General features: G+C 42.5%; 1 protein-coding gene across 1 annotated transcript; it reads right to left on the bottom strand.

Annotated features, from left to right (window-relative positions):
* Window positions 1-288: 288 nt before the first annotated feature.
* LRRC31 (leucine rich repeat containing 31) lies at window positions 289-27,269 on the bottom strand. The gene is made up of 10 exons (XM_078060663.1): window positions 27,146-27,269; window positions 25,191-25,444; window positions 20,072-20,215; window positions 17,975-18,142; window positions 15,164-15,331; window positions 14,759-14,926; window positions 13,816-13,983; window positions 11,327-11,494; window positions 7,466-7,633; window positions 289-1,551 (listed from the first exon to the last, which is right to left on the bottom strand). Exons 2-10 carry the CDS (start codon window positions 25,378-25,380, stop codon window positions 1,220-1,222), a joined length of 1,674 nt encoding a protein of 557 aa, XP_077916789.1. The 5' UTR covers window positions 25,381-25,444; window positions 27,146-27,269; the 3' UTR covers window positions 289-1,219.
* Window positions 27,270-27,901: the final 632 nt, after the last annotated feature.

Here is a 27,901-nt window from a genome sequence, read left to right as displayed (position 1 = left end):
GAAGAATACCACGATTGCCTAAAACATCCCCATCTACACCACCCAAAATCTCCCCATCCTGATGACTTTCTTTTGGAGTAATATTGATTTCAAATTCTACATGTCTTTCAAGCAGTAATTGCAATATAAATTACCAGTGTAGCGATAAGAAACCAAGCATAATTGGCTTAGAGTGTATCAGAATAGAAATGTGTGAGCAAACAAACACTTCTGCTGTGTAATGAGTTTCACGCTCCTGCAAAAGATAACCAGAAATTTCAAAAATCACTTAGAACAAGACAAAAACTTTAATCAATGAATTAAATAGATTTTACATAGAATATTCCATGCCAAAAAATGCCCAGAGCTAATGTTATTTTATTTTAGCAATAGAAGATTTTACTTTATTTTAATAAGATGTGTTTTTGATACTGGGTTTCGAAGTTTTGACCACTTTTAACTAATATTTGTATGTCTGTGACCATTATTAGTGTTCATGGTTTATATCTGAGATAAAAAGCACCGGAACATAAAATAATAAACCATGGAAGGGTATACTTTCCGACAAAAAATGCAAATAGATTACATGAAGACACATATAATAGTAAAGATAACATGAAACTATCATAGCTAGTGCCTTTCACAGTAGAATTTCACACACACACTCACACATACACACATCCACGCATGCTTATATTTAGAACATTTATCATGTAGGAAAAGAAGAGACAGAAAATTCCAGGTCAAGAAAAAAGGAGGGGCGCCTGGGTGGCTCAGTTGGTTAAGCGACTGCCTTCGGCTCAGGTCATGATCCTGGAGTCCCTGGATCAAGTCCCGCGTCGGGCTCCCTGCTCGGCAGGGAGTCTGCTTCTCCCTCTGACCCTCCCCCCCTCTCATGTGCTCTCTCTCTCAAATATATAAATAAAATCTTTAAAAAAAAAAAAAAGAAAAAAGGAAATGTGTTACCAGAATCTAAACATTTTTGGCAGGCCTTCTAAACAGTAAGTGAACTATATATCCAAAATAAATGAAACTCCATGGAAACATGTCATCCATGTCATTAGAAAGTAAAGTTGTACTTATATTAGATTACCATATACATAGTTACAAAACTTTTGTAACATCAATCCCATTAAACACCCCAGAAGCTGATACTCCTTTGATTACACTAAGTTTCATTCATGCTCTTTTCCTCCTCCAGATAATGGTTTAGAGCTTAGTTAAGCCTTGGGAAATCAGCTTACTGAAACTCACCAAGGTCAAACTGAATGCTGCATCTGTGATCTTGGTGAAAATGTTCTAGTTCTTCCTCCTGTGAAGTGGGGAGGATCCATCTTTTCATTCCTATCTCCGTGATCTCGGAAAGTTTGGCGACAGCACATAACAAGTGTCTAAACCATTGTCCGCAATCCCGAGAAGTTGATGGCCGAAGGCTAATATCCAGCTCGGTCAACTCTTTGAGGAACCGCACATTTTGGCAGAAGATGGCCCATCCTGCATCACAGATGCTGTCATTATAACTCAGGTCGAGCTCCCGTAGCTTGGCCAGGTGACCTGTGTGTATTACGGAAGCTGAAAAATAAAATCACACTAAATGCTAAAATACAAGAATACTTTCTCCTGTGGCTGTTTGCCACTTCCAATAACACAGTCATTCCAAGATTAGAAATGACAAGATTGGTGCTTAGTAATGATTTGTCATTAGCGAGCAGCTTTATTCAGGACATCTGAAATCACTTTAGTACCAAATCTATTCTCTGCACATCCCAGGTACAGCTTGAAAATTGTTTTTTTTTTTCTCTTTCCAAATCCCAACCCAAAGAATATCTTTTTTGCTCTTGGCTCCACTAGAGTCCCAGCTCTTCCTGCAGACTCTCTCCAGTTAAATGTGAGGAGTGATGGCTCTCTGGCTTTAACTGAGGACCATTTATAAATAGTGATCTTGCTGTTTAATACTGTTTAATTGTTCACTGCTCATTCAGTCATTCTTCATTCAACAAGTAATTAACTGAGCACTTTTCATGTGCAAAATACACGTGGGTAATTTCTTTTTTATTTTATTTTATTTATTTGAGAGCGAGAGCACAAGCAGAGGGAGGGGCAGGGGGAGAAGCAGGCTCCTCGCTGAGCAGGGAGCCCGACATGGGACTCGATCCCAGGACCCTGAGATTATGACCTGAGCCGAAGGCAGACATTTAACCGACTGAGCCACCCAGGCACCCCAACACGTGGGTAATTTCTAAGTCACCTTAGGGACCTCCAATTCACAGAACAATTTTCCCTTTGAAGAGCACATATCACAGTACTACCTAAAATGGCACTTAATAAATAATAGTGATGAAGCTAAGAAAAGATAGTAACGCTTGTAAGAGGATATAGGAGAGCTACCCAAAGCAAGCAGCGCGTGCTTCCCTTGCCAGCCAAATGCAGTGATGGACCACAGAGATCAGATGAGTAGCATGGGATCTCAGAGTTGGCAGGGACCCTGGAGGTCTCCTCATTCAACCTCCAGATCAATGATCAGAGATGACTCTTTCACAGCTTCTCTACTGGTCACCAGCAGGCTCCTGCCTGAGGCACGCTTTCCTGTTGCCCTGACAGAATGAGGTGGCTCTCAGCAGGAGAAAGCCCCCATCCTTTGGGTCCCTTTCTGCCTTCCAGTGACGTTCACTGATTACCCCGCAGCCTGCTGAACACTTCAGCTCCTTCCTCACACCAGCCTTGGAATGTTGGACGACAGTCAGTTCCCTCAAGTTCTCTCCCTTTAGGATTAAATGTGCCCTGAATCTTTCAGTCATTCTTCATGTGTCCTGGCTCCCAGAGCAAGCAGCATGCTCCATCCCCATTGCTTTCCTTTGCCCACAGTTTGGTGCATTCGAAAGCTTAGCATTCCGTACACTCAAGAGCTGCACTCCATTCGTAGGTATCCATGTTGATGTGTGTCTCTTCCTCTCTCTGCAACATTACTCACCATGTTCTCAAGACCTAACTGTTAAAGACAATGTACATGCTTTCCCTTTTTACAATTTTTTCTACTATGGAAATTTGCAAGGGTACAAAAAGCAGACAGAATAGGAGCATAAACTCCCATGTCCCCATCATTCAGCTTCAACACTTACCTTCATTACACCAATCTTGTTCCGCCTACTTCCCTCCTTTCTACTTTTTTTTTTTTTTAGTACAGGCATTCCTCATTTTATTGTACTTTGCTTTCCTGTGCTTCACAGATGTTGCTTTTATTAAATTAACAAATTGAAGTTTTGTGGCAACGCTACATCAAGCATTATTTTTCCAACAGCATTTGCTCACTTTGTGTCTCTGTGTCACATTTTGGTAATTCTCACAATATTTCAAACTTTTTCCTTATTTGTTATGATGATCTGTGATTAGGATTTGCTGAAATCTCAGATGTTGGTTAGCCCTTTTTAGCAAGAATTTTTTTTTTTTTAGGGGGAGTAGGGTCAGAGGGAAGGGGAGAGAGAGAATCCTAAGCAGGCTCCATGCCCAGTGGGGTTCGATCTCACAACCCTGAGATCATGACCTGAGCTGAGATCAAGAATCAGATGCTAAACTGACTGAGCCACCCAGGCACGCCACAATAAAGTATTTTTTAACTAAGGTATGTACATTTTTTTAGACATAATGAACTGCACGCTTAATAGACCACAGTATAGTGTACACATAACTTTTGTATGTACTGGGAAACCAGAAAATGTACTTGACTTCCCTTTTTGCAATATTTGCTTTATTGTGGTAGTCTGGAACCAAACCCACAATATCTCTGAGATATGACTGTATTTTATTTTTATTTATTTATCCTACAATATTATTGGCTGTATTCTCTATACTTGTCATCTGCATGACTTATTTTTGTACGACTTAGTTCCCTTTATCTATTTCACCCATCCCCACCCACCTCCCCTCTGGTAACTATAAGTTTGTTCTCTGCATTTAAGAGTCCATTTTTTGTCTTGTTTTTTTGTATTTTAGATTCCACATATATATGAAATCATATAGTATTTGTCTTTCTCTGACTTATTTCACTTAGGATTATGCCCTCTAGGCCCAACCACTTTGCCACAAATGGCAGGATCTCATTCTTGGGGCACCTGGCTGGCTCAGTCTATAGAGCATGTGACTTTACAAAAGTTCAAGATTGTTGAGTCAATGATCCCATTGTTGGGTCATGACTTTAAGCCCCATGTTAGGTATAAAGCTTACTTTAAAAATAAATAAATAAAATGTGTGTATCTTAAAAAAAGGATCTCATTCTTTTTTATGTCTGAGTAATATTCATGTGTGTGTGTATGTACCACTCTTCTCTACCCATTCATCTATCTGTGGATACTTAGGTTGCTTCCATATCTTGGATATTGTAAATAATGCTGGTATAAACATAGGGGTGCATATATCTTTCCAAATTAGTGTTTTTGTTTTCTTTGGGTAAGTACCCAGTGGTAGGATTACTGGATCATTTGCTATTTCTATTTTTAATTTTTTGAGGAGCCTCCATATGGTTTTCCAGAATGGCTGCACCAATTTACACTTCCACCAACAGTGCATGAGGGTTACTTTTTCTCCACATCCTCTCCAAGACTTGCTATTTCTTATCTTTTTTATTTTAGCCATTCTGAAGGTGATACTTCATAGTGTTGTGGGGTTTTTTTTTAAAGATTTTATTTTTAAGTATTCTCTACACCCAATGTGGTGCTCAAACATACAAGCCTAAGATCAAGAGTCACATGCTCTACCGACTGAGCCAGCCAGCCGCTCTCTCCTTGTGATTTTGATTTGCATTCCCCTGATGATTAGTGATGTTGAGAATCTTTTCATGTGTCTGTTGGCCATCTATATGTCTCCTTTGGAAAAATGTCTCTTCAGTTCCTTTGCCTATTTTTAAATTGGATTATTTGTTTTTGTTTTTTGGTGTTGAATTGTATAAATTCTTTATATATTTTGGATATTAATGCCTTATTAAATATATCACTTGCAAGTATTTTCTCCCATTCAGTAAGTTGCCTTTTCATGTTTTTTGATGGTTTCCTTCATTGTTCAAAAGCTTTTTATTTTGTGTAGTCCCAATCGTTTAATTTTGCTTTTGTTTCCCTTGCCCTAGGAGACATCTAGAAAAGTGTTGCTAAGGCCAATGTCAAAGAGATCACTGCCTATGTTTTCTTCCAAGAGTTTTATGGTTGTAGGTCTCAGATTAGGCCTCTAATCCATTTTGAGTTTTTGTGTGTGGTGTAAGAAAGTGATCCAGTTCCATTCTTCTGCATGTAGCTGTTTAGTTTTCCCAGCACCAGTTGTTGAAGAGACTGTCTTTTCCCCCATTGTATATTCTTGCCTCCTTTGTCATAGATTACTCAACCATATATGCATAGATTTCTTTCCTTTGGTCTTTGTTCTATTGCTCTACGTGTCTGTTTTTGTGCCAGTACCATACTGTTTAGATTACTACAACTTTGTAGTATATCTTGACATCTGGGATTGTGATACCTCCAATTTTGTTCTTTTTCTTGATTGTTTTGGCCATTTGGGATCTTCTGTGGTTCCATACAAATTTTAGGATTATTTGTTCTAGTTCTGTGAAAAATGCTGTTGAAATTTGATAGGGATTGCATTAAATTTGTAGATTGCTTTGGGTAGTATGGACATTTTAACAATATTTGTTCTCCCAGCCCATGAGCATGGAATATCTTTCCATTTGTTTGTGTCATCTTCAATTTCTTCCATCAGTGTTCTATAGTTTTCGAGTACAGGTCTTTCACTTCCTTGGTTAAGTTATTCCTAGGTATTTTATTATTTTTGGTGTAATTTTAAGTGGGATTATTTTCTTAAATTTCTCTTTCTGCTGCTTTATTATTAGTGTATAAAAATGCAACAGAATTCTGTATATTGATTTTGTATCCTGCAGCTTTACTAAATTCATTTATCAGTTCTAATAGTTTTTGGTGGAGACCTTAGGTTTTCTAGATATAGTACTAAGTCATCTGCAAATAGTGAAAGTTTTACTTCTTCCTTACCAATTTGGATGCCTTTTATTTCCTGTCTGACTGCTGTGGCTAGGACTTCCAGTACTATGTTGAATAAAAGTGGCAATAGTAAACATCCTTCTCTTGTTCCAGACCTTAGAGGAAAAGCCTCTCCATTTTTCACCATTGAGTATGATGTGAGCTGTAGGTTTGACGTATGTGACTTTTATTATGTTGAGGTATGTTCCCTCTAATCCCACTTTGTTGAGAGTTTTTATCACAGATCGATGTTGAATCTTGTCAAATGCTTTTTTCTGCGTGTCCTGAGATGATTATATGATTTTTGAGATGATATTATTGTATTTTAAAACAAATCCCAGACATTGTTTTAACTTTCCTGTACTGTTTGAATTTTCCAATCGTGTGAGTATCCTAATTATTATATTTCACTGTTTTATACTTACTATATATTTTTAAAATCTGAGTAATAGGATCATAGGTTATGGAAATACTTTTGTAGTTTACTCTGAGAAAGTGTTGTTAATTTTAAAAGAAAAAAAGCTACAAGTGATTAAGTAATTCCTAAAGAACACTTGTTAAAATAACCAAGCAATATAAAAGTGGCAATGGCTACCACACATAGTAATACTTGTTATTCACGAAAAAATTTTTGGAGGGGTGCTCATTGCTTCAGAGGTCTGGGAGTAGATGGCTGCGTAGTGCTGGGGACGCAGGCACGAGGGTAGATGAGAGACACAGACGTACTCTCCAATTCACTGTTTGCCAATGAGAAGTGGACATAATAGAGGTGATTTTAGGGGATATTTGGGAAAGGTATTATATACTCTGGAATCCTGCAGTGCAAAAGTTATTCCTTATTCAAATCTCTTTCCACCTTTCTAAATTGACATGGAGAAAGGGTCAGATTGATGCTAGTATGCTTTTAAAGCCCTCTCTTCGCCTTTTTGTAACAGAGAGAGAATGAACCTCTATTGAAAGCCTTCAGCTGGCAACAGTCTAATAATGTCTGTCTATGAGAAGTGATTCCTATATTTCAGTTATGGTGATGATGAGTTTCCTGTTTAAATAAAAACATTTAGGTTAAAGAGTCAATATAAAGAAAAAATTAAGTAACAGTGTGGGTACCACGTGGACAGGGCAAACTGTGAAAGCAGACTGTAGGTAACCCAAGTTTGAGTAACACTGGGCTGGCCAGGGAACAGGATCCTTCCCCTGTGCCTGAAAGGCAAGGAACAGAAGCTGGAACGACCCACTGCCACGTCTATGCTCATCTCTCCCTTTGTGAAACGCCCTCCACTGTCTTCCTGGCTTGGGGATTGCCCTTCTTCGTTTTCGCCGGCTCTCTCCTAAGCAGATGTCGGAGAGAAAGAAGGGAAGCTGCGCAGAGGGCTCAGCCACAGGCCTGGCCCAGCTCCCCGCCGCCCTTCCCCTGCGGCACAGGCACACTGCGCTCCGCGGGCCGGGGGACTGCTTTGGGACCAGTAGATACCAACCCAGGAGAGCGACGTCCTCTGTCACCAGGCCACAGCTGCTCAGTCTCAGCACTCGAAGGGACGCTAAAAACTTCAGTGTTTCCAGAAGCAGCTTCAGGTTGCCACCAACACATTTATTCCAAGAAAGGTCGAATATTTCCAGAGCAGGGAGGTAAGTGGAGGCTTCAGCTAAAATTGATAACAGAAGAGCGATCGTTAGGTTTCCCTCTTTGAAACTGAGGAACCTGGGGCAACATATTAATATAACTGAGATAAGAAAGTTACAGACTGTTTTCTTTTGCCCGAAATTCATGACCACAACTTACACTGTCTAGTTTTAATTGGGAGAAATGTTGGAAACTTTAGAAAAGTAAAACTTGATTAAGTGGAATTCACTATCAACTGGGATTTTTCTCCTTTAGTTCCCATCTAGGAAGGAGAAAGAGGCAGAGGATTTGGACAGCTAGTTGAGATTTCCAGAGCATGTCCTGGTTTTATATATTCCTGTGTTCAGTCACGGCTGAAGTTCAGAGATGGGGCCAAGCCTCCTCAGGACTCTGAAACACCCAAATGTGTTTGTGTCGACCTACCTGCAGTTATAGAAACAAGGAAGAGAACTAGTGGATTTTGGAGAGATTTTTAAATAAGGTTTAAAAGGTTCTGCTTAATTCTCAGTTGCCCCTAATGCTGAAATTAACCCTAACAACTTATTCCTAAGATATAGTTAATTATACTTTAACTCCACTCTTCTTTCTAAAGAATAACAGGTGTCCAAGCAGCAAATATATATCCTTTTATGATATCTATTAAGAAAATCCCTCCCACCTGCATGGTGCAGAGACCTACCAATAAGAAATGGAACTTTTTCTTCTAAAAGTGATATGGAGAATTATATGTTTACTTGACTAACTTCTTTTTTTGGAGGGGAGGGGAGAGAGAGCATGAGAGTGTTGGGGGGTGGGGGGAGAAGGGCAGAGGGCAAGAGAGAGAGAATCTTAAGCAGGCTCCATGTGGGGCTTGGTCTCATGACCCTGAGATTATGACCTGAGCCAAAATCAAGCGTCAGACACTTAACCAACTGAGCCACTCAGGTGCCCCTGCTTGATTTACTTCTTAATTCAAATTGAATGATACATTTATTTCAGATTATATAATTTAATGTAATATCTACTTGATTATGATTCATTATGCAGCAATAATTGGGAAGAGCTCTATCTTCTGATGGCAAAAGACACAAAATTAAAAACAAAATTTTCTTTAAAAAATATCCAACTTTTTCCAACTAGGGACATCATGTTGTCCCTAAATTTATTTTTTGTGGAACTTTCCTAACTGAACATTAGTCTGAACAGTGTAATGTGTCGTGTGTGTGTGTGTGTGTGTGTGTGTGTGTGATGTGTATATGTGTGTTTACCTAACCATTTTGGGGATTACAGACTGCTTTGAAAAGTTAGTTTGTTTACTTGCTTAACTAATATGCAGAAATACCTAAAATGGGGTTAGGGTATGCAGTGAAGAATAAAAGCAATCTCTGCCTTCAAGGAGGTTATAAACTGTGGGAAATACATACACTGAGAAAAACACACAAATAAATACATAATTAGAAATTCTAATAAAGGCTATAAAAAAGATACAGGGCCTCCTCATTTAGATCAGAGATGCTGTCCTAACAGGGAGCCTTTATGCTGAGACCTGAAGTCAGAGCTCCCCAGGAAAGAACAGGAAGCAGGTGTGGGCGAGGGGCATTCCATCCAGAGAACAGGAAGGCCTGGAGACAAGGGATTGCTCAGTGACAGGAAGGAATGGAAAGAAGCCAGCCGAGGCTTGTTCAGGGAGCAAGGGGGAGAGTGGCCAAGAGGTACTAGGGCCAGATCACCTGGGCCTTTTAGACCCCATGAAGGAATGTGGATTTTACCAGAGGTGCTATGGGCCACCACTGTGTCTTTTTAAACTGGGTAGTGATAAGATCCAAATTACTCTGTAAATGAAATTTATAGATTCTCTCCCCATAATAATATTAACAACTAACATTCACTGAGCATTTACTATGTGCCAGGTACCTTTTCAAGAACTTTACATGTATCAACACATTTAATTCTTACAACCCCATGAAGTATGTACTATTATTCCATTTTACATTTTACAGACAAGGAGACTGAAGCACGGAGATGTTAACTATCTCAGGTCACAAGAGCCAGGGCCAGGATTTGATTTTAGGCAGCCTGATTCCAGGTGCTTTGGAGCCAGAAAATGTACCACATATGTCCCCCACAAAATAATTACAATCAATTTCTGGGAGTTCACAGTCCCCTCCCCCAGGGCACAACTCTAGACTGACTCTCTGACCCAGGTTGAGAACTCCAGATCTGAAAGGTACATATCTTGCTATTTTCCCCATCCAGACAGGGGGACAAGGAGATGAGCAATGCTGGGAGAGGGGTGGGCGCAGTTCACAGCAAGGACCAAGTCTATGTGGGTTGAACAAAATACTTGGGCTGAAAGGGAGGCAAGAGTGCCTTAAATATAGAGGTCTTAGAATTTGGGGTGAATTATATGCATTCGTTTCTGTTAATAGATATCAATAAATAGCTTATTTTATTACTAGAATATACTTATTTCATTAATAATAATCCATGTCTGGTCCATGGTACAATTCATTTTTCTAGAAGTGTCAACTGACAAACAATACTTGGGGGTCAGAGAGAAGGACTCTGTTTTCATCCTTATCCAGGAAGCCCCGGAATGCAAGCTCTCTAGTCTGTGTGTGTGTGCAAAACAAGAGCTAACCTGCCAGGCCTGAGGCTGCGACCCCCTAAAGGCTTCCTGGCAAGGTTGGCTGGCATCTGGGCACTTGCAGTTTGGCTCCGTTCCAGCCATTCCTTACCTAATAAGAGTGGCTCGCTGTGCCTCCCCTGTGTGTCTACAAATTCCATGACTTATGTGGAACACCAGCTTTCCTTCTATGCTCTGGAATTTTGGTAGAGAGTGCCTGTGTGACCACCGCCCAGTAAAAGCCCCAGACGGAAGGTTCAGGTGAGCTTCCCCGGAAGGCATCATTTCACATGTGTTGTCAGAAGTCGCTGGGAGAAGGAAGTGTGTCCCATGTTACTCCACAGGCCGAGGTCTCTTGGAAGCTTGTACTTGGTTTCCTCTAAACTTTGTGCCACGCCCCGTTCCCTTCGCTGCTTTTGCTTTGTATCCTTTTGTTGTAATAAATCCCAACAGTGAGTCCGACTCTATGCTGAGACCTGTGAGTCCTCCTAGCGAATCACTAAACCTAAAGGTGGCGTTGGGGACCCCCATCCAGCAATGTGTGCCCAAAGTTCTTTGCCTGGGTGGCGGATTCTGCAAAATAATGCAAAGTGCCTTTACCTCAAAATATCTCCCTCTACTTGCAGACGATGTTCTTGCCCCGGAAGAGGCACATTCCAGATTCTGTAGGCCCTTGATCTAAGCTGGACTGTGTCTGTGACCTTCCAGCAGGCCCAGGTTCCTAGAGAGGACAACAAATCCTGCTGGAAAGTGGGTGCTGGGCAGTCAACTAGGCTCACACACTAGCAGTTGCCTCACTTTTCCCATCAGACTCCCAGCAATCCAGTTTATATTGGCATCTCGGTGAAATCCCAAGTTACCATGGATATGGCCTCCAGAGTTGGCTACATACACTTTAGATTTTAAATGTTAAATTTGCAAATGCCAGCCAGAATCATTCATCTGGCCCCCAGAAAGCCACTTTTAAGAAAGCACATTTCCTGAGAAGAAGACAAATTAGTAATTCACAACTTTGCCTCTGGCAGAGGCTTGGCATGAAATTCCTATGTAGGAATATGTGGACTCATGTGTTACTGTACATGCCTGCAGGGATCTGGGGAATTCTCTTACCGAGGGCGGTAAAAGTCTCACTCTCCAGAGCACAGCTGTTGATGAGTAAGGACTTCAGTGCTGGTAAAAATCGGAGCCGGCTGAGGAGGTTTTCAGAAGAGCTGCCCATCTTTTTGTTGGCAGATAAATCCAACTCTTGAAGACTCGAGAGTAAAGGGATTATCTGGGCTGTTAAAATGTCAGCAGTGACATGTTTTAGGCACCATCTCACAAAGAGTCTTCTGGATATTTGGGTCCCACGGTCCCACAGTCTCCGTCCCTTACACACACGCACACCAGCCACGCTCCCCAGTGTGTAGCTTGGGCTATTGTACTTCCAAGCCTCTCTCCAGGCTAGACGTTAAGAGCAAAGACCTTGGAGACAGAACTGGGTTCTAATCCTGCCTCTGCTGCTAAAGAACTGTGTGATTTCAGGAAAGTTACTTAACCTCTCTGAACCTCAGTTATCGCCATAATAATAACAACAACAGTACTTCACAGGGTCACTGGGAAGAAAAAAATGACTTGGTATAGGTAAGTATGCTGGGATCTCTGTTGGGCTGGCTCACCTCCGCAGAGCCTTCCAGGGCCCCCTAAGCCACAGAAGCCCTTGGTCACTGTCACATCACCCTATTTATTTTTGCTTATGTGTCTGTTTTCTGTCCTCCCCCACCAAAGGTGAGCTCTGTCTGTAGGGCCTGCTTCCTCCCCAGAGTGTGCAGAAGAATCTAGAACACTGGAGGCACAGACATTTGTGGAAGGAGGGAAGGAAGATGGGAAGGAAAGGAAGGCAGGCAGGTGGGATCCCAACAGATGTCATGGTTTCTTCCTCTTCACCATGTAGTTGGTTTATTCCTGTCCCTACCAGACGGAGGCTCCCAGACTGTGAATTTCCCTTAGCCCGTGGCACAGTGCCTCGTACAACTAGATGATTAATCAAAAGTTGTTGGCTAAACAATCTGTAATTCCATTTCTTTGGAGCTATCTAGAATGATCAGATAAAAGAATGGTGAGTTATTTAGCCTCCTAAGGTATAAACGGAATGTATTTTCATTTCCATCTTTTCAAAATTAGGCAGTAGAACGATGCAATTTGCTACAGTTCTTAAATAAATCATGAGCTTTCCAGGGCCTTTCACCCGTGTTGGTGGCGGCGAATCTGGTAAGAGAAGCTGATCCCCCTCTTAGGCTATTGGTAACAGTTGAGGTCCCTCTGGCCCCGGAACCTTCCTCTGAGTAACAAGATGAGAGGTGATATTCATGTTACTCCGTTGTACCAAGGGAAATTCATTCTTTGGAATCTGGTCCCTGATAATTCAAGAGTGTTTCCTCCAGGTATGATGCTCAGAAGTAAAGGGGATGGTGATACCCCATACGCTCCACCTGGAGCTCAGAAACGGATTGTTTTGTTCCTTTAAAATCCTTATGAAAGCCTTGAACTTTTCTGTTTTCCAAATTGAGGCATGAGTCCCAAATGTAATTTAGCAGGTCTAAAATACAGATGTTAGACCTAAGAACCTGTTTTACTCTTTTCCTTCCCGAATTGTACTAAAAACAACTAAAAAATTCTTTTTATTCTTGTTCTTAATTGATTCATTCATTCGATCATATTCAACAATCATTTCCTGGGTGCCAGCTATGTACCAACCCCCGTACCTGAACAAAGGAGAGATGCTGAAGGGGCTCCCAACACAGGAGGGGCCCGTGATCTGGAGAGGGAGCAAGGACAAAGGCCCCAGGGACAGAGGGTCAGCCCAGACAAGTGGCTGGGGTAGAGTCCAGGAGGGGAAGGCTAGGGAACGAAGTCAGAACGACAGAGGAGGAACAGTAAGACCATCTGGACTCGTAATAATCTGGGCACGAGATGACAGTAGCCTGAACCAGGGTAGTAAAGGTCTAGATGGTGAGCTGTGGTGAGATCCCGGAGGTATTTTGAAAGTTTACTGTGGCCACAGATGGAGTAAAACCCTTAATGGCAAGGCTGCACTTACACTGCTTGTTATGGGAAACTGCATTTATACATTACGTTTTATAATTACAGGATTATGCCTACAGTGGGAAGTTAAGCATAGGCACCTAAAGTTAAAATGTACACCTGTGATGCACCACCCTAAATTCTTCTGTAATTTCATTTGTATCTAAGGGGCTTGACTTCACTTGTTAGTCAGTAAGCCTCAACGCCCTTTGTTTGGCTTTCTCTCTACATCCCTGTTTGAAACAAACTTTGTGACTAACAGAGTCATTTCTAAACAGTAACATATATTCAAAATGTTCTCCACCAAGTGCCACATCCATCATTTACAAACATGTATAGGAGGAATTTAGATTCACTAACATTTACTGGGCACGTAATATATGCCAAATACAATATTGGAGCATTCACAGAACTTTTATGATTTGATGCTTTTGGTTAAGTTTAAGTAAGTTTCAGGGGACACCTCAAATTTGCCAAGTTCCAAACATATACTGAGGTTCCAAAAGCGCTTCCTTGGCTCTGTCGCTCACACTTACTCAGTGACATCACATCATCTGCTGTAAGCGAGCACTGGTGAAGATCCAAAACTTCCAGATGCCCCAACGTGGCCAGCTGAGCTGATGAGTCTTCAAAACCCCCACCCAGCTCCCTGTTGCAGGAAAGGTCTAATTTCTTCAGTTCACACAAGGACCTAAAAGCAGCATCTACAAAGAAAGTCAAAAGTCCCATTCTGACAGGTTAGAAGGTGGAAGGCAGGTGTGGAACAGGGGAGGGGGCAGGTGTGCAGAAGGGAGATGGAGAAAATACACTGGGTTGAGAAAAGCCAAGACAGAGGAATAACTTTAGACTCCCTGCCATCTGGCCCTCTTTGGACTTGACCATGGCTTCAAACACCCCGCCCCCAACACCCCGTGATCTGCGTTGACTGCCAATGGCTTTGGTGGAACCCTGCAACGGATGGTTCTCCTCCTCCTACACTGGAGCATTGGCATTTCACAGAATTCTAGACTTCCTCAAACCGCCAGTGAGAAGGATATTATAGACTCTGTAAGTCAAAGGGGAACACACAATTTCATGTCATGTTCTCCCTACAGATGCCATGGAGCTATTCTTTTTATCAGTACCAATTCCTTCCTACTACTGAGCATAAAATAATGCTGACATTTTCAGAAGTAAGAGAAAAATGGGGAGCTTTTGTAGCACATAACTTTTCTTTTGCCCAGTGTCTATCTCAAACCCAGAATATCCTGGCCTTTTCAGAGGCAGCCATTTTAAGAGGTTATTTTTAGAATCATGAAAGTATATGCTTACTGTAAAAGACTCAGAAAAGGATAAAACAAAGAAGATTTAAATTACCTATAATCTCATTCCCCAACATAACCACTGTGTATATTTTGTTGAATTTCCTAACACCTTAAAAAATTAAATATAAACTAAAATTACATGTGTATGTAAAAACCCCAGTCATTGCTAACTCACCCAGTAGTTTGACACTCTCTTGTGATAGTCCACATGAGTGTAACTTCAGTACTTTCAGATTTGAGGTACTTTTTAATCCCTGAGCAATACTGTTCAGACTGGCACCAATGTTTCTGTTAATGGAAAGATCAAGGACTTCGAGATTTTGCATCATGGGTAGCAACTGACCTAGAGGGAAGGAAGTGAATCCAAATGAGAAGAGCAACTCAGTAAAAACACAGGTTGTGAATGTTGGGGCAGGAAAAGGAGGGCAGCCTCATGTGACCCCGGGGCTATAGTGAGCCACTCCTTCCATTCAGGGTGAAACAAAGCACAGACAACTTTGACCCTTTGACTCTCAGGCTGTCTGCTTATGGGTGTCTTCACATTTATATTCTGGGAAGGACCCTTCCGAATTCCACTTACCCACAAATGCCCCATCTTCAGATGTGAGGTCACAATTCACAAGCTCAAGTGTTTGTATCTTGCTCCCTTCTTGAAACTTCTGGAGGGTCAGAGGCAAATTTCCTCCCACTTCACTGTTCCAGGACAAGTTCAGCTCTTTCAGTTCAAGTATCACCTCGAGTGCTTCTCCTGTTACAAAAGAGCCCGAAGATGGGGTCGACTGCTAATCCACAAAGCAGGGAATCCACCTCGAAATCAGCACAAGCGTGATTTATGGAATGATAATGGCTGGGCCAGGGACTGGTCAGGTGCCGAGGAACAGAGCAGACCCAGTTACCGCCCGCTCCCAGCAGGCTGAGCCCCTGTATTTACAGGCACAGCAATTCTAGACCCTCCAAGGTTCAGAAGCCATGCCTCTGTACAAAAATTATTGTCAAGAAAACCCCACCTGTCAGTAGGGTGGTTTCACGGAGTTGTTTTTATGGTAGTAAATACATGTACTATTCCAGCTCCTTTCTCTCGCCCACCTTGTCTGGGGTCAGCATCACTGGGAAGCTGGACCAGAGGATGAGGTGAGGCCACGCAGAGCCCTGGCCACCACGGGGGTAAAGCTCACTTTGACATCAAGAATATCACATACAACTGAACCAAGCCCTCCAGAGAACTAGTAATAAAGCATAAGGCGCTAGCAGCTCATAACAGCCATGCAGCCTTGGAGGGTAGAGGAGGATGCAGTGAGAAAGGGGTGGAACTTCACATTTCTGAAACCCTTCAGCAGAGGAAAGCAACTGAGGGCTAGAACGGAGGCTGGGCGAGAACAGGGAAGTCACCAGGGAAATCAGCCTTAGGAATGACTTCCACTGCCTTGGGGAGAGCAGGGCGGAGAGGCACACACATGGAAAATGCACTTACGCAATGTGCAGAGTCGATCTCAACACCGAAGAGTTAAGAGTACTGGAAAGTCCCCTGTGTCTAGAAGCCTCTCCTCCATGGTCCACTACTAGACTTGGACTTCTGCCATTGGCTATTCATTGTGAGGACTGAAGTTTCAGGAGTCCAGGAGCCTCACGTTAAAATGCATGTTCTCCTAGCACAGGTGCCATTTTGTGTGCCATCACCAGTCAGTTGGGGTGGCTTTCTATAGCCCTGAAGCACTCCTCAGCATCAGGGACAGAGAGTACATGACTGATCAGCCATGTCTGCAGTGCACATGGTACTGGGGAGCCATGCTTCTGTCATCCTACACTCAGCAGTTGTAACAGGTGTAATAATGTTGGAATGCCTCCTGATTTATGGTCTCTTTTCATTAAACCATTTATTCTCCCTGTACCCCATCTGCCATCAATGCTAAGGAAAGTCCCTTCTGATGGAGAAGATGCAGAAGCCCTTCCAGAGTGGAGAGGGAGTCTGGGAGAGGGAGCAGGTTACAAAACATCACAGCAACAAAGATGCAGACTCTCTCCCGAACCGGATAAGTTTGGAGTGAGTCCCAGGAGAGAAATTCCATTTCCCCATTTCTTCTTTTTTTTTTTTTAAGATTTTTATTTATTTATTTATTTGACAGACAGAGAGAGACAGCGAGAGAGGGAACACAAGCAGGGGGAGTGGGAGAGGGAGAAGCAGGCTCCCTGCTGATCAGGGAGCCCGATGTGGGGCTCCATCCCAGGACTTAAAGACTGAGCCAACCAGGCGTCCCCATTTCCCCATTTTTTAAGGATGGAAGACCATGAACAAAATTTAGATTAATCATAGGAAATAAAGAAACTACATTTTCTTTTCACCCCTGAGTAGCAGTGAGTTAAATTTGCAACTCCACTACACAATAACCAGCTGCTAACCAGTGGGGCTCAGCTGGTCACATAAAACCACTGAAAGTTAATTTCAGCGGGAGTAGTGAGAGGAGGAACTGTGCTCAATTACTGAGCACGTACTACGTGCCAGGCATGTAGTAAGTGCTTCACAGAAATTATTTAATCCTCACAGTAGTTTTTTGAGGTGGATATCAAACTTATTTCAGAGATAAGAAGGCTGAGGCTTAGGAAGTTTAAATAATTGTCCATCATCACAAAGCTAGTTAGAAGTGGGGATAGAATTTGAACTGAGACCTGGCTCTGAGATGTATGGTGTTTCTCCTCAGCTACAGGAAGTGTGGGCCAGGGGGCATAAACTGATCCTGATTTTCTACAGAGGGATCGGAGAGAAGACATTTGACATGAGTTGTGTTGTTTTTACAGAAATGTTTGCCAAGATGTAAATGATCAAAATAATCACTGAAATAAGAAACTTCAGACCAAAAGAACTTTTAAAAAGATGAATGGCATCTAAAACCATCAAGGATCATAGTAAAGAGTTGGATTAGTAGCATGACAAATTTTATCCTAAATTCTATGTTCAGTATATAAATTAATTGAGGTTCTAGTTCTATTTAAACCATTGCTTTTAATTTAAATATCTTGTTTTGATCCATTTTTTAAAATGGGAGTGGACAAATAGAAGAGATTATTTTGGAATTGGAAAATAATCATTACCTACCCCAACTCCTCAATTTTACAGACGAGTAACAGACCGAGAGTAAGCAAATTTGACAAATTATCTCCATTGAAATGCCATGAGAGCAGGTACCTATCCGGCCAGCCTCGTTCCCTTCCCTATCCTGGGGCTTTACCGCAGCGCTAGTAGCTGCACGCTGTGCAGCCGTTTAGAAGTTATGCAAGCGCTCAGCATGGCATTCCATCATCCATGTGCTCTCGTCCGCGAGCACCCGAGGGGGTGTGACCCAGATAGTTTGCCCTTGACACTTCAAAGCTGCTTCCAGTGAAGCATTCATCATACCCAGGGCTCGAACATCATCCGTGGTAAGTCTGCAACTTCCCAGCCTCAGGATTTTTAACTTGCTGACGAGATGCATTTGCTGGGTGATTGAATGGAGGTTTCCACCTACAGAATCATTCCAGGAAATATCCAGTTTTTCCAAGTCTGGGAGAAAAGGCAGCAAAGCAACTGGAAAAGAACAAGAGGATATACAGATTTGCATATGTAATGTGCGACTGGTAGTAAATAGGATCCAATGCCTATTGCACTGTAAAAAGGGAGGGGTGGATGTATTGGCTTTCAGCAAAGCAGGGATCCCTCAGCCATGCAACTGGGGAGAATGTGACCTTTATATTTCCTATTTCCTAGGATATTTTCTATTTCTGCCAAATAAATGCACTCCAAAAATGGAGTGGTATCTTCATAAGATTTCATAGGAGCTCCTTTATTGTAGCAGAAATGGTAATTCTACTGTTATTACCACTGCCACTGTGATATGTATACTAGTCCTTTATTTTGCAAAAATAATTCCTCACCCCTTCATCCTATTGGACCCTCGGGCTAAAAGCCGGAGGACTCTCTGTTGGCCAGGATTGCTGAGATTGAGGGTACCTGTTACCCTTTCTTTTATATCTTGATTACCCGGGTATCATCACCTTAAAAAGCTCCCATTATATTTAAATAGACCAACATGTAGAGGTTTAGACAGGCACAAAGCCTGACTGGAACCTTCTCTGAGTATCTGCCATCGCCCATTAAGTGACCTTACTGTCTGTGAAAAAAGATTTGCTAAGGCCATCTTTATCTCCTGAAGCAACGAGACTCAAGAGTGGAAATGCCAACGAAGAGTGGATGAAGAATCTTTGTTTGCTTTTAAATCTCTGTCTTGAAGGTTAAGGGCAGCCGTCAGAAGTAGCAAGCTGAGCTTTTACAGTTACAGACACAGCTGCATCCAAAATTCTGAGCCCATGATTAGGAGTGAAATTTGTTTTTGCTTTTTGGTTTTTTACTAGCCTTCAATTTCAACTTGTTCACCAAAATCCTAACTTTATCAAGCCTGAAAGTCTTTTTTTTTTTAAAGATTTTTTTTATTTATTTATTCATTTGACAGAGAGAGACACAGCGAGAGCGGGAACACAAGCAGGGGGAGTGGGAGAGGGAGAAGCAGGCTTCCCGCTGAGCAGGGAGGCCGATGTGGGGCTCGATCCCAGGACCCTGGGATCATGACCTGAGCTGAAGGCAGACGCTTAACGACTGAGCCACCCAGGTGCCCCCTGAAAGTCTTTTGAACACATTAAGAAGGAAAAAAAAATTAAAAACAAGATTGCTGGGGCCCGCTCTCAGAGACTCCAAGTTGGTGGGGTTGGGTTGAGCTGCAGCGAACACGAGCTCTGCTAGTGATTCTGACACACAGGCATCTGGAAACACAGACACGGTTAGGGTTCTCTCTTCAGAGAACTGTCCAAAATACAGTGGCATGGATTTTAATTAAAATAGTCAAGGACCCCTCACTCATGATTCAGTTCTTTTAATACCTCTGTGCTGGTAGACACATCTAGTTTGATGAAAGACTCGACTTAAGGTCTCTGAGAAAAAGAGAAAAGAAAGGTGGTAATAGTTGTGTGGGGAGGGGCGTCTTCACAACCAGACGCCCGCTTACGTGTGACAAGTGGTGATTACGCTGTTGAGTACACAAGTTGTAAGCAATAATTGCTGGTAGTTCCTCTTTCATTCCACAGACAACTGAGCACAACACCCCGTTACATTCCCAGAGGGGCTCAGCTTAATGGACGAGTTGCACAAGTTTATATCTCATATTGTGTGCAAGACAAATGTTTTGCAGGGAGTAAGGAGCCATCAGTAGGGAGGTAAAATGCTCAGGAAGAACAAACAGACAAATGAATCTTCCTCCTAAACTCAGCTCAAATCTTTGAAGTTTGAAGAAGGATCAATTAACTTGTTTTTTTTTTTTTTTTTAGTGGTACAGCTGCTATTCCTGAGTTGTCTGGGGCCACCCTGAGACCTTGGGTTGCCAGGTGAGTAATGAGCATGTTTTGCCTGCTCATCTCAACCTGAGGGCTCCCATGGCCCTCCGTGCGAAGTCAACTGCATACAGACCCACTTCCCTCACGTCCGCTGCCGTTAGTCTGCAGTTATTCAGATCTAGACACTTGTCCACAGCCGTTCTGCCCAGCTTCTGCAGGAACTGCTCATTTTTCTCCATCCTGGATCCCCATTCCTCGTCTGAAGTGAGAGGCTGAGCTATATTATAAGAATAAAGAAGAACTTGCGTGAATGACAGATCGTATTAAAGATGCATAGTGATCGCAGTAAGACAAGTCAACAGACTAACAACAATCCTGAGCAGGTCCTTTGTGAAACCTCAACCCTGGAGGGGAAACATTTACCAGAGACAGAACTTGACCGCTGTCCTGCCTCCAGGTGCTGGACACTGATCTCTCCAGTGACCCTCTTCTTAGCAATGAAACTGAGGCACTCAGGGGCTCTTCTTTCACGGCCTGACAGGGTTCTCAGCGTGTAGAAAGTGTTGTCTTCCTGAACAAAGTGGCGAACTTGTTAGCACAGCGTTTAAGCCGAGCGCTGCTGAGGGACACACAGCCGGGTGCACGCCAGGTGGGGAGCACAGGTATTTGACCAAACAGGTGAAGAAGGGGAAGCGTTGTCACTCGGCTGGGAGCTTCAGTTGCCTACTGGGAGCTAATGAAACACTGCTCGTCTCCTAGACCATTCAGTTGACAGATCCAGAGAGGGGAGTGCCCGGGAGAGCTTGTCTCCACCCCTGCCAGAGAATACACTCAGAAAGCCCCGTCTATCCTTGTTATGAGAGACCACTTACATGGCACCCTCATCAAGTTCCTCTGTACTAACGCTGTGCTAACATGCGAACATAAAATAAGAAAAGCTTTACTTTTATTGAACACCTATTATGTCCCAGTATGTGCCAGCATTTAAGACACATATAAAACACATCATACTTTTGTAAGGAGAAACGAATATGCAGGTACTGACAGTGACTTTAAGGAGGTTTTGGAGATGAAAATGTACAATTTAAAACATATAAAAAGAGTATACTGGAATCCAATATGAAAGTGCAAGTTCCAAATATGCAGTGATATTCTACTATACCTTCCAAAGTATAAACCCACATCGCTAAAAAGAAATATACTGGTACCGGTGAAAATTAATAGTAGGATTTCAGTAGTAGTCAACTTAGACTTAAATATTAGGAGAGTAATACAAACTCAACCTCTCCTCCGCCGTGTGTCTGGTGGCTGGCTATTTTTAAGAAAACACCTGTAGGGTGTACATCTTTTCAGGGATGGCTGGTGTTGCCACATTCCGCCAGTAGGAGGCAGCACCATCCACCATTTTACCTCTTCATTCTGGTCTTCCACTTGTATCATGCACTGGTAAATAAAACGCATTTCATTTTGGGTAGGGTTGCCAGATTTAGGAAAAACAAAAACAGCCTGTCCAATTAAATTTAAACTTCAAGTAAACAAGGAATCATTGCTTAGTAAAACTATATCCCAAATATTGCATGTATTTTATCTGGCAACTCTAATTTTGGGTGGAGCAGAAGAGAATGGTGGGTGGGGGGTGCAGAGGGACTAACTCTTATGTGCCAGGACATTTTGTGTAAACTTCATTCAAGGAGACACAATCGCACTATTTCATAGGTTTGGAACCTGAGGCACAGAGAGACTGTCAATTAGTAAGTAGCAGAGTCAGAATTTGAACCCAGAACAGTCTGCTCCAAAGCCCATTATATATATGTGTGTGTTTTTGAATTTTTGTGTTAAAAAAATCTCTCTGCATGCTATCTGATGCTTTCTCCCTTCTCTTTTTGAGCTTTTTATCTCCATAGGCTCAACTTACAATCATGCTCAAGTTCCAGCCTCACAAAAGCTTCTTTGTTTTCTCAAGCCACTGTTTTGTCTATCATTAGGAAATGATTACTGTCATATGTTTGGAAAGGGTGGTTTGTACTTGCTGGTCCCAATTCACCACATTTGCCAATTAACCCTCTATGTTCTGGTGACCACATTCACATTCTCAAAGGTCACCAGCAGTGACCTACCAATTGACAGATCCAGGAATCTCTTCTCAGACCGCATCCTACTTGGGCACTCTGTAATGTTTGATAGGACTGGCAAGGCTAAGACAGCATAAGTGGAAGACCTGGTTCAAATCATGGGTCCCTCAGGTGAGCAAGTCACTGAACTTCTTTGAGCCTTGGTTTACTCATCTATAAAGTAGAGATTATAATTCCTGCCTGGTTCACTTCTCATTTATTGGGGCCTCCCAGGGAGATGGGACTCTGCAGTGCCTTTTATATGAGAGGTATTCTGTAAATATTTGTTGAATGCACAAATAATTGAATGAAGGAAGGAAGGAAGGAAGGAATGAAGGAATGAATATTAGCTTTAAAGCTCCTTAATGACCAAAATAAATCAACATGGTAAATCTTTATCAAACGCCTAAGTATAAATATGAGTACCAATTTATGAGATCCCTGGACATGTCCTTACAGACCACATATTTCAATTTTTTAAAATACATAAAACCCTTTCTTCAAAGGATAGCTTATATCACAGCTCAAGACATAAAACGGTTGAGTCAGAGTTGCTACCCGTTGGCTGAGGTAGGATGATGGGCACATCCTGAAGAGGACAAAGTTATCACACGTGAGCAGTTCTGTGGAGTGACTCAGGGCCTTTTCCTGGCTGCTTTGCTGCTGAACTGAGCTTCTGCCTTCTCCACGTGATTCTGTGAGCTAAGCAGTATCTTCACATTAAGTTCTTTTCTAACCTAAAGCTCTAAGGGTTGGTTTCTTGGTTATAAACAACCAAGAATCCCAGTGGTTTCATAAAACATGATTACGTGTTTGTAACATGGGTGGTGCTGTACAGGGAACCAACATAACAAGTTCCTGTTTTCAAGGAGCTACCTGTCTAATGGAAGAGACAGACACGAAAGCCATGCTTACAGTACAGAGGAGACGTGCAATGACGGAGGCATGTGGAGGGTGCATGAGAACACACGGTAGTGACAATAAGTACCTCAGGTCCCATGGGCAGGTCTTGGAAGCTTTCAAGAGAAAGGGGTACATGAATTGCACCTTAAGGGTGAGCAATAGTCAGGCAGGTGGGTGGACAGGAAGGAGGAATAAATGGGGGAGGGGTGCAGAAGGAGCATGGTGACACAAGGGAAGGTCTTTACAAGCCCAGGGAACCCTTTTAGAAGAATATGGCCAGTTCAGGAAACTGCAAGTGAATCTGAATTTCAGGAGTCGAGGATGAACATGAGGTTGGGGGAAGGCAGAGGTCATGAAGAGAGATCCATCTGATCACAAATACCTTGAAGACCATGCTTGGGAGTGTAGACTTTCTTTTCAAGGCAAGAAAGACTCAGGGAAAGATTTTAAGCAGGGGAAAGACATCATGTCTGTGATTTAGAAAGAGCACCCCATGGCACTGTGGAGGACAAGTTGGCAAGAAAGCCAGACTAGAAGTAGAGAAACCAATTAGGAAGCTGACCCAGTGGTCCGGTCAAAAAACAATGAAAGCCAGAACAGCAATGGAGAAGAGGAACCAGGTCTGAGAGCCATTTTGGGGGCAGAATTGACATGACTCCAGGAGCCACTGAATTTTGGGAGAAATGGAAATGGAGAAGCCATGCAAGGTTGAGGGGCCAGTGTTGCCCAGCCGGGATAACCAGGGCCTAGCCTTGCACTGTTAATTTCATTATGGTTACAGGTATTCATGAACCATGTTCCTGAAGGTTCGATTCCTACTTTAGAACAAGTATCAACAATTTTCTGATAGAGGTTGTCCTCTTTTTAAAAAGTAGAGTTTAACTTCCTATTTCCAAAATAGATTTAAAAAGATACTTAATCTGCTTTCACATAGAATGATACTATTTTTGGTATTTGATACAAATAATCTGATAGAATTGAGGGTAGGTATAAATGAATCAAGATTGGCCACGGGTTGGTAATTGTTAGAGGGAAGTGATCATGGGGAGTTCTTAGACTGTTTTCTCTACTTCTGTGTATATAGATGTTTAAAAAATACATTTAATCTAATAGATACTATATTAATGGCATTGTGTATGACACATAGCTTTAGGGAGAGACCTGCCAATATTTATTTTCATAACCCTTGAATTTTTAATCTCTGTTCTAAGAAAAAGGCTGAAATACAATGAAGCTGGGAATAAGCAAGAGGGAAAGATAAAAATATTCACTGAAGGGCAAAAAAGGAACTTAAGTAATTATGGCGTATGCGTGGAATAGAATATTATGCAGCTGTTAAAATTAGGCATACGAACATCATTTTATGTATGTCTGCCATGTGGGGATTGAGCAATATAATCATATGTTCCAGAAGTAGGATATCAGCTCCATGTAAGCTCAAGAGGGATTTGTAAGCTATTATAACTACAAAAGATGCCCGATCTGGCCCCCAGGAACCCCTGGGGGGGGGTGACTGTTCTACTGCTCTTGTCCTCTCTCCTCTCTCATCTTGCTTCAGCACCCCTGACCTTGGGCTCACTCTCAAGCATGCCAGGCCCAGTCCCACCTTGGGCCTTTTGCATTTATAGTTCCCTTTGCCTGGGAAGCCATTGCCATAGACATCCATGGGACTGGCTTGATTCATTCATTCTACTTGGCTTACTTTATTCAGATCTCTGCTCAAATGCCACCAAATCAGAGACTCCTTCCCTGCAACCCCACCTAGAGTAGGACCCCATCCATCCTCTGTCTCCTTAGCCTGCTTTATTTTTCTTCCTATCACTTATCACACTGAAATTATGTCTGCATTCGGTTCTTTGTGTACATGAGGTCCTGTTTTTCGTGGCTGCATTTCTAACACTTACAACAGTAGCTGACATACAGTAGGTACTCAGTCAGTGTTTGTTGACTGGCTGACTGACCGTAAATGCATGCATATGAACAAAAGACTGAAAAGAATCTTGAAGAAATGATCATTTGTGTTAGAATGAAAGGAAACAAGGTATTTTCTCTATACCTTCCTGTAGTGTTACTTTTGATAATTTAAAAGTCAAATTAGGCAAGTATTTAAAGCATTTAAGTCACGCAGTAAATGCTTAGAATAGAGACTCAGATTAGGTTTAGTTTAACCCATATGATCTCTTTAGGGGAAAACATTACTCTAAAAAAGTAAAGAAATAACAGCAGTCAGAAGTTTACCCGTATCTAAAGTGGCTGTTTTCTGTGCGTCGTTGCTGGGTTGGAAATCAGTTGTTGCAAGGTCATTGCTCTCTTTTCTGCTTTCAGCTTTGGAGGACATAAGTTTTGAGCCCCTGAGGAATTTGTTGACAAATGAAGTCCGGGGTTTAGTTTCTCCATCTGAAGAATTTTTCTTCCGTGTTTGACTCATGGTGAAGTTGAAGGGGGCCTTTCTCAGTAAGACATCTTCCTGTTGTTTTCTGTTTCTAGGATCACTGAGAAGAAAAAGACTGTCAAGCCTGTGTGAAATCAGAATTTCCCTACATGAGTTTTTATTTCCCCCCTTCCTTTGTTTTTATTACTGGTAATGTTTAATGTAAAAATAAGAATGACGTAAGCCAGGATCCGGGAACCAACAGATGGTGGCAGATACAAATCTAAAGCAAACTTGGTTTTTAACTTTGCCCTATTTTATTGTATGAGATACAGGTCATTTAAAACCACTCCGGCAAATGCATCAAATGTGTCAATACATTTGTTATTTCAGCAGTCAATTACAGTTACCTTCTAAGGGACGACAGTAAAGGAGGATTTTAGCATGTCTCTCAACTATCTGGCCCTTTGCAAAACTGTCGCCCAGAAGAGTCTGCCTTCAGTGAGCCCGGCCTCCTCTCTTCACGTATTGCTGCTTTTTCTCCTGGCATCTTCCCTTTTCCACTCCAGCCCTCCTCTGCCACCCCACAAAAAACACACTGGCAGTAAAACGTTCGCTCACTCCATAAGCAGAGCCTACTCCGGGTCGGATACTGTTCCAGATGGGAGATTCGAAGAGGAGCAAGACACAGCTCCTGTCTTTGATGGAGGCTTAACCTGTAAGCCAGAGAACACCCCGGGGTAAGGGCCGCCAGGGAGGAGGGACCCAGATAGTCAGGGAAGGCTCCAATGGACTATGCCTGCCTCGGAGAACAAATTTGGAGCCTGGATTTTTAGCCTGGGGAGTTAGCTAAAAAAAGAGGAGAGGGAAGAGTGTCCCAGGTAGAAAAAACAAGCTCAAAAGTCTCCAGGAATGAAGGCTGGAAAAAGCCTAGGGTTGGCTCCAGCAGTGAATTCTGGTTTACCTGGCGCAAAAGATGTAGGGGATGGAGGTAAGGAATGGGTCTGGTGTGATTTGAGGCTAAAGATTCATAAGGGTCAATCTATTGTCCCTCCTGGGATTTGCTTACATTTTAAGGGAGGGTTGAATACTTAAACTGGGGATAAAACCATCAATGGAATTTTAGATCTTTTTTTTGGCATTTTTAAAAAATTAAAATCCAATTAATTAACATGTAGTGTATTATTAGTTTCAGAGGTAGAGTTCAATGATTCATCAGTCTTATACAACACCCAGTGCTCATTACATCCCGTGCCCTCTTAATGTCCATCACCCAGTTACTCCATCCCTGACTCCCTCCTGGAATTTTAGATTTTGTTAATAAAATTTAGATCCTGTCCTTGGGACAGAGCCTAATAGGTATTCTTGAAATTACATTGTTCATGGCTTCTTCCCTATAAAATAGGTCTTTCTGTAATACTATGTTCTAGAATGACTCAAGAACCTTTGCATAGGGGCTCCTAAAAATGACCTCGGAGAGCCCACCTCCATGCCAGGGAGATGGAATATTCAAAATACCTGGAGTACTATTTTAGAAGTCACAATTGGGCATCTTTTTCTTTTTGCATTTTCTTTTCAAATTAGAGCAGGGTGTGGCCCAGGTTTACCCAGGAACAGACAGCAATGGAACCAGACAGTAGCCCCCCGCTACAGCCCCACAGCTGACCAAGGTCAGTGGGTTAGGTGGGAAAGAAAAAAAGACCACTGGCAATGAACCCAGCCACAACCAGCAGCGCTGGCTGTCCCATCCTGATTCCACCCTCACCTCAGGGGCCTTTGTCCTTTGGCTGGTCCTCTGCCCTCCCACCCAACAAAGATTTACCTCCATGGTCATTGTCATGCAACTGCACCTTTTAGAGATGAACACAGAGCCATTCTCTGGAGTGTCATCCCACGAAATGGTTTCACTCTTACCCCCACTAACTGCGCTGACTTCAATTTCCAAGTCTTAAGAAAACACTGCTGGATGGTGCTCCAGGATGTGGTAATTTAGCCAAGTGAAACCCCACCCAGCTTGGGAGGCCCCTCCAGGTCCTCTGCAGAGGAGAGCCCTCGCAGGCAGAATGGGAAGGGCCAGAGGGGGCGGGGGAGGCAAGACACAACCCAGGATGCAGGACTCAGGACTCAGGGGACAGAAGAGCAAACAGAAGTTCAGTGGGGGAAGGCAGAAAGAAGAGAAAGGCAAGGGTAAGAAACAACAGACAGGAAGCCAGGGAGATAGAAAAGGACCAAGTATAAGGAAGGCAGACGTGTCAATGTCAGGCAGAAAGCATTTGCACGTTGCTTAACTTACAGTGGGTGAGTAGTAGGTTACCATGCTCACTCTAAAAACATCTTTTTTTTTTTTTTCCAATATGTGTTCAGGAAATTTCTCTCTATATACAAACTTGAACAAGTACTCCAGCTTCCTGTACCAATTCAGGCTTACACAGACCTTCCATTTTCCCCTTGTCCCTGCGCTGGGTTTTACTGTGTGAAGGCAAAGCCTGGAAACAGAATTGGGAAATTTGCAGATCACAACATAACAACCAGACTACAGCAGCTAAAAACTGGGCTTTGTCTCTTCTCCTAGGATCAG

Source organism: Halichoerus grypus, chromosome 1 (genome assembly GCF_964656455.1).
Source record: "Halichoerus grypus chromosome 1, mHalGry1.hap1.1, whole genome shotgun sequence".
Taxonomy (NCBI): domain Eukaryota; kingdom Metazoa; phylum Chordata; class Mammalia; order Carnivora; family Phocidae; genus Halichoerus; species Halichoerus grypus.
The sequence above is the reverse complement of the archived record's forward strand: the minus strand, read 5'-3'. Positions and strand labels throughout refer to the sequence as shown.

Excerpts from the sequence above, each read along its gene's own strand:
- LRRC31 (XM_078060663.1), bottom strand. The coding sequence starts at position 25,380 with ATGAGTCAAACACGGAAGAAAAATTCTTCAGATGGAGAAACTAAACCC. Across the intron at positions 7,634-11,326 it reads TGAGACTTTTACCGCCCTCG|CTGAAGCCTCCACTTACCTC; the intron begins GTAAGAGAATTC and ends TATCAATTTTAG. Across the intron at positions 1,552-7,465 it reads AGAGGACGTCGCTCTCCTGG|CTTCCGTAATACACACAGGT; the intron begins GTTGGTATCTAC and ends TTTATTTTTCAG.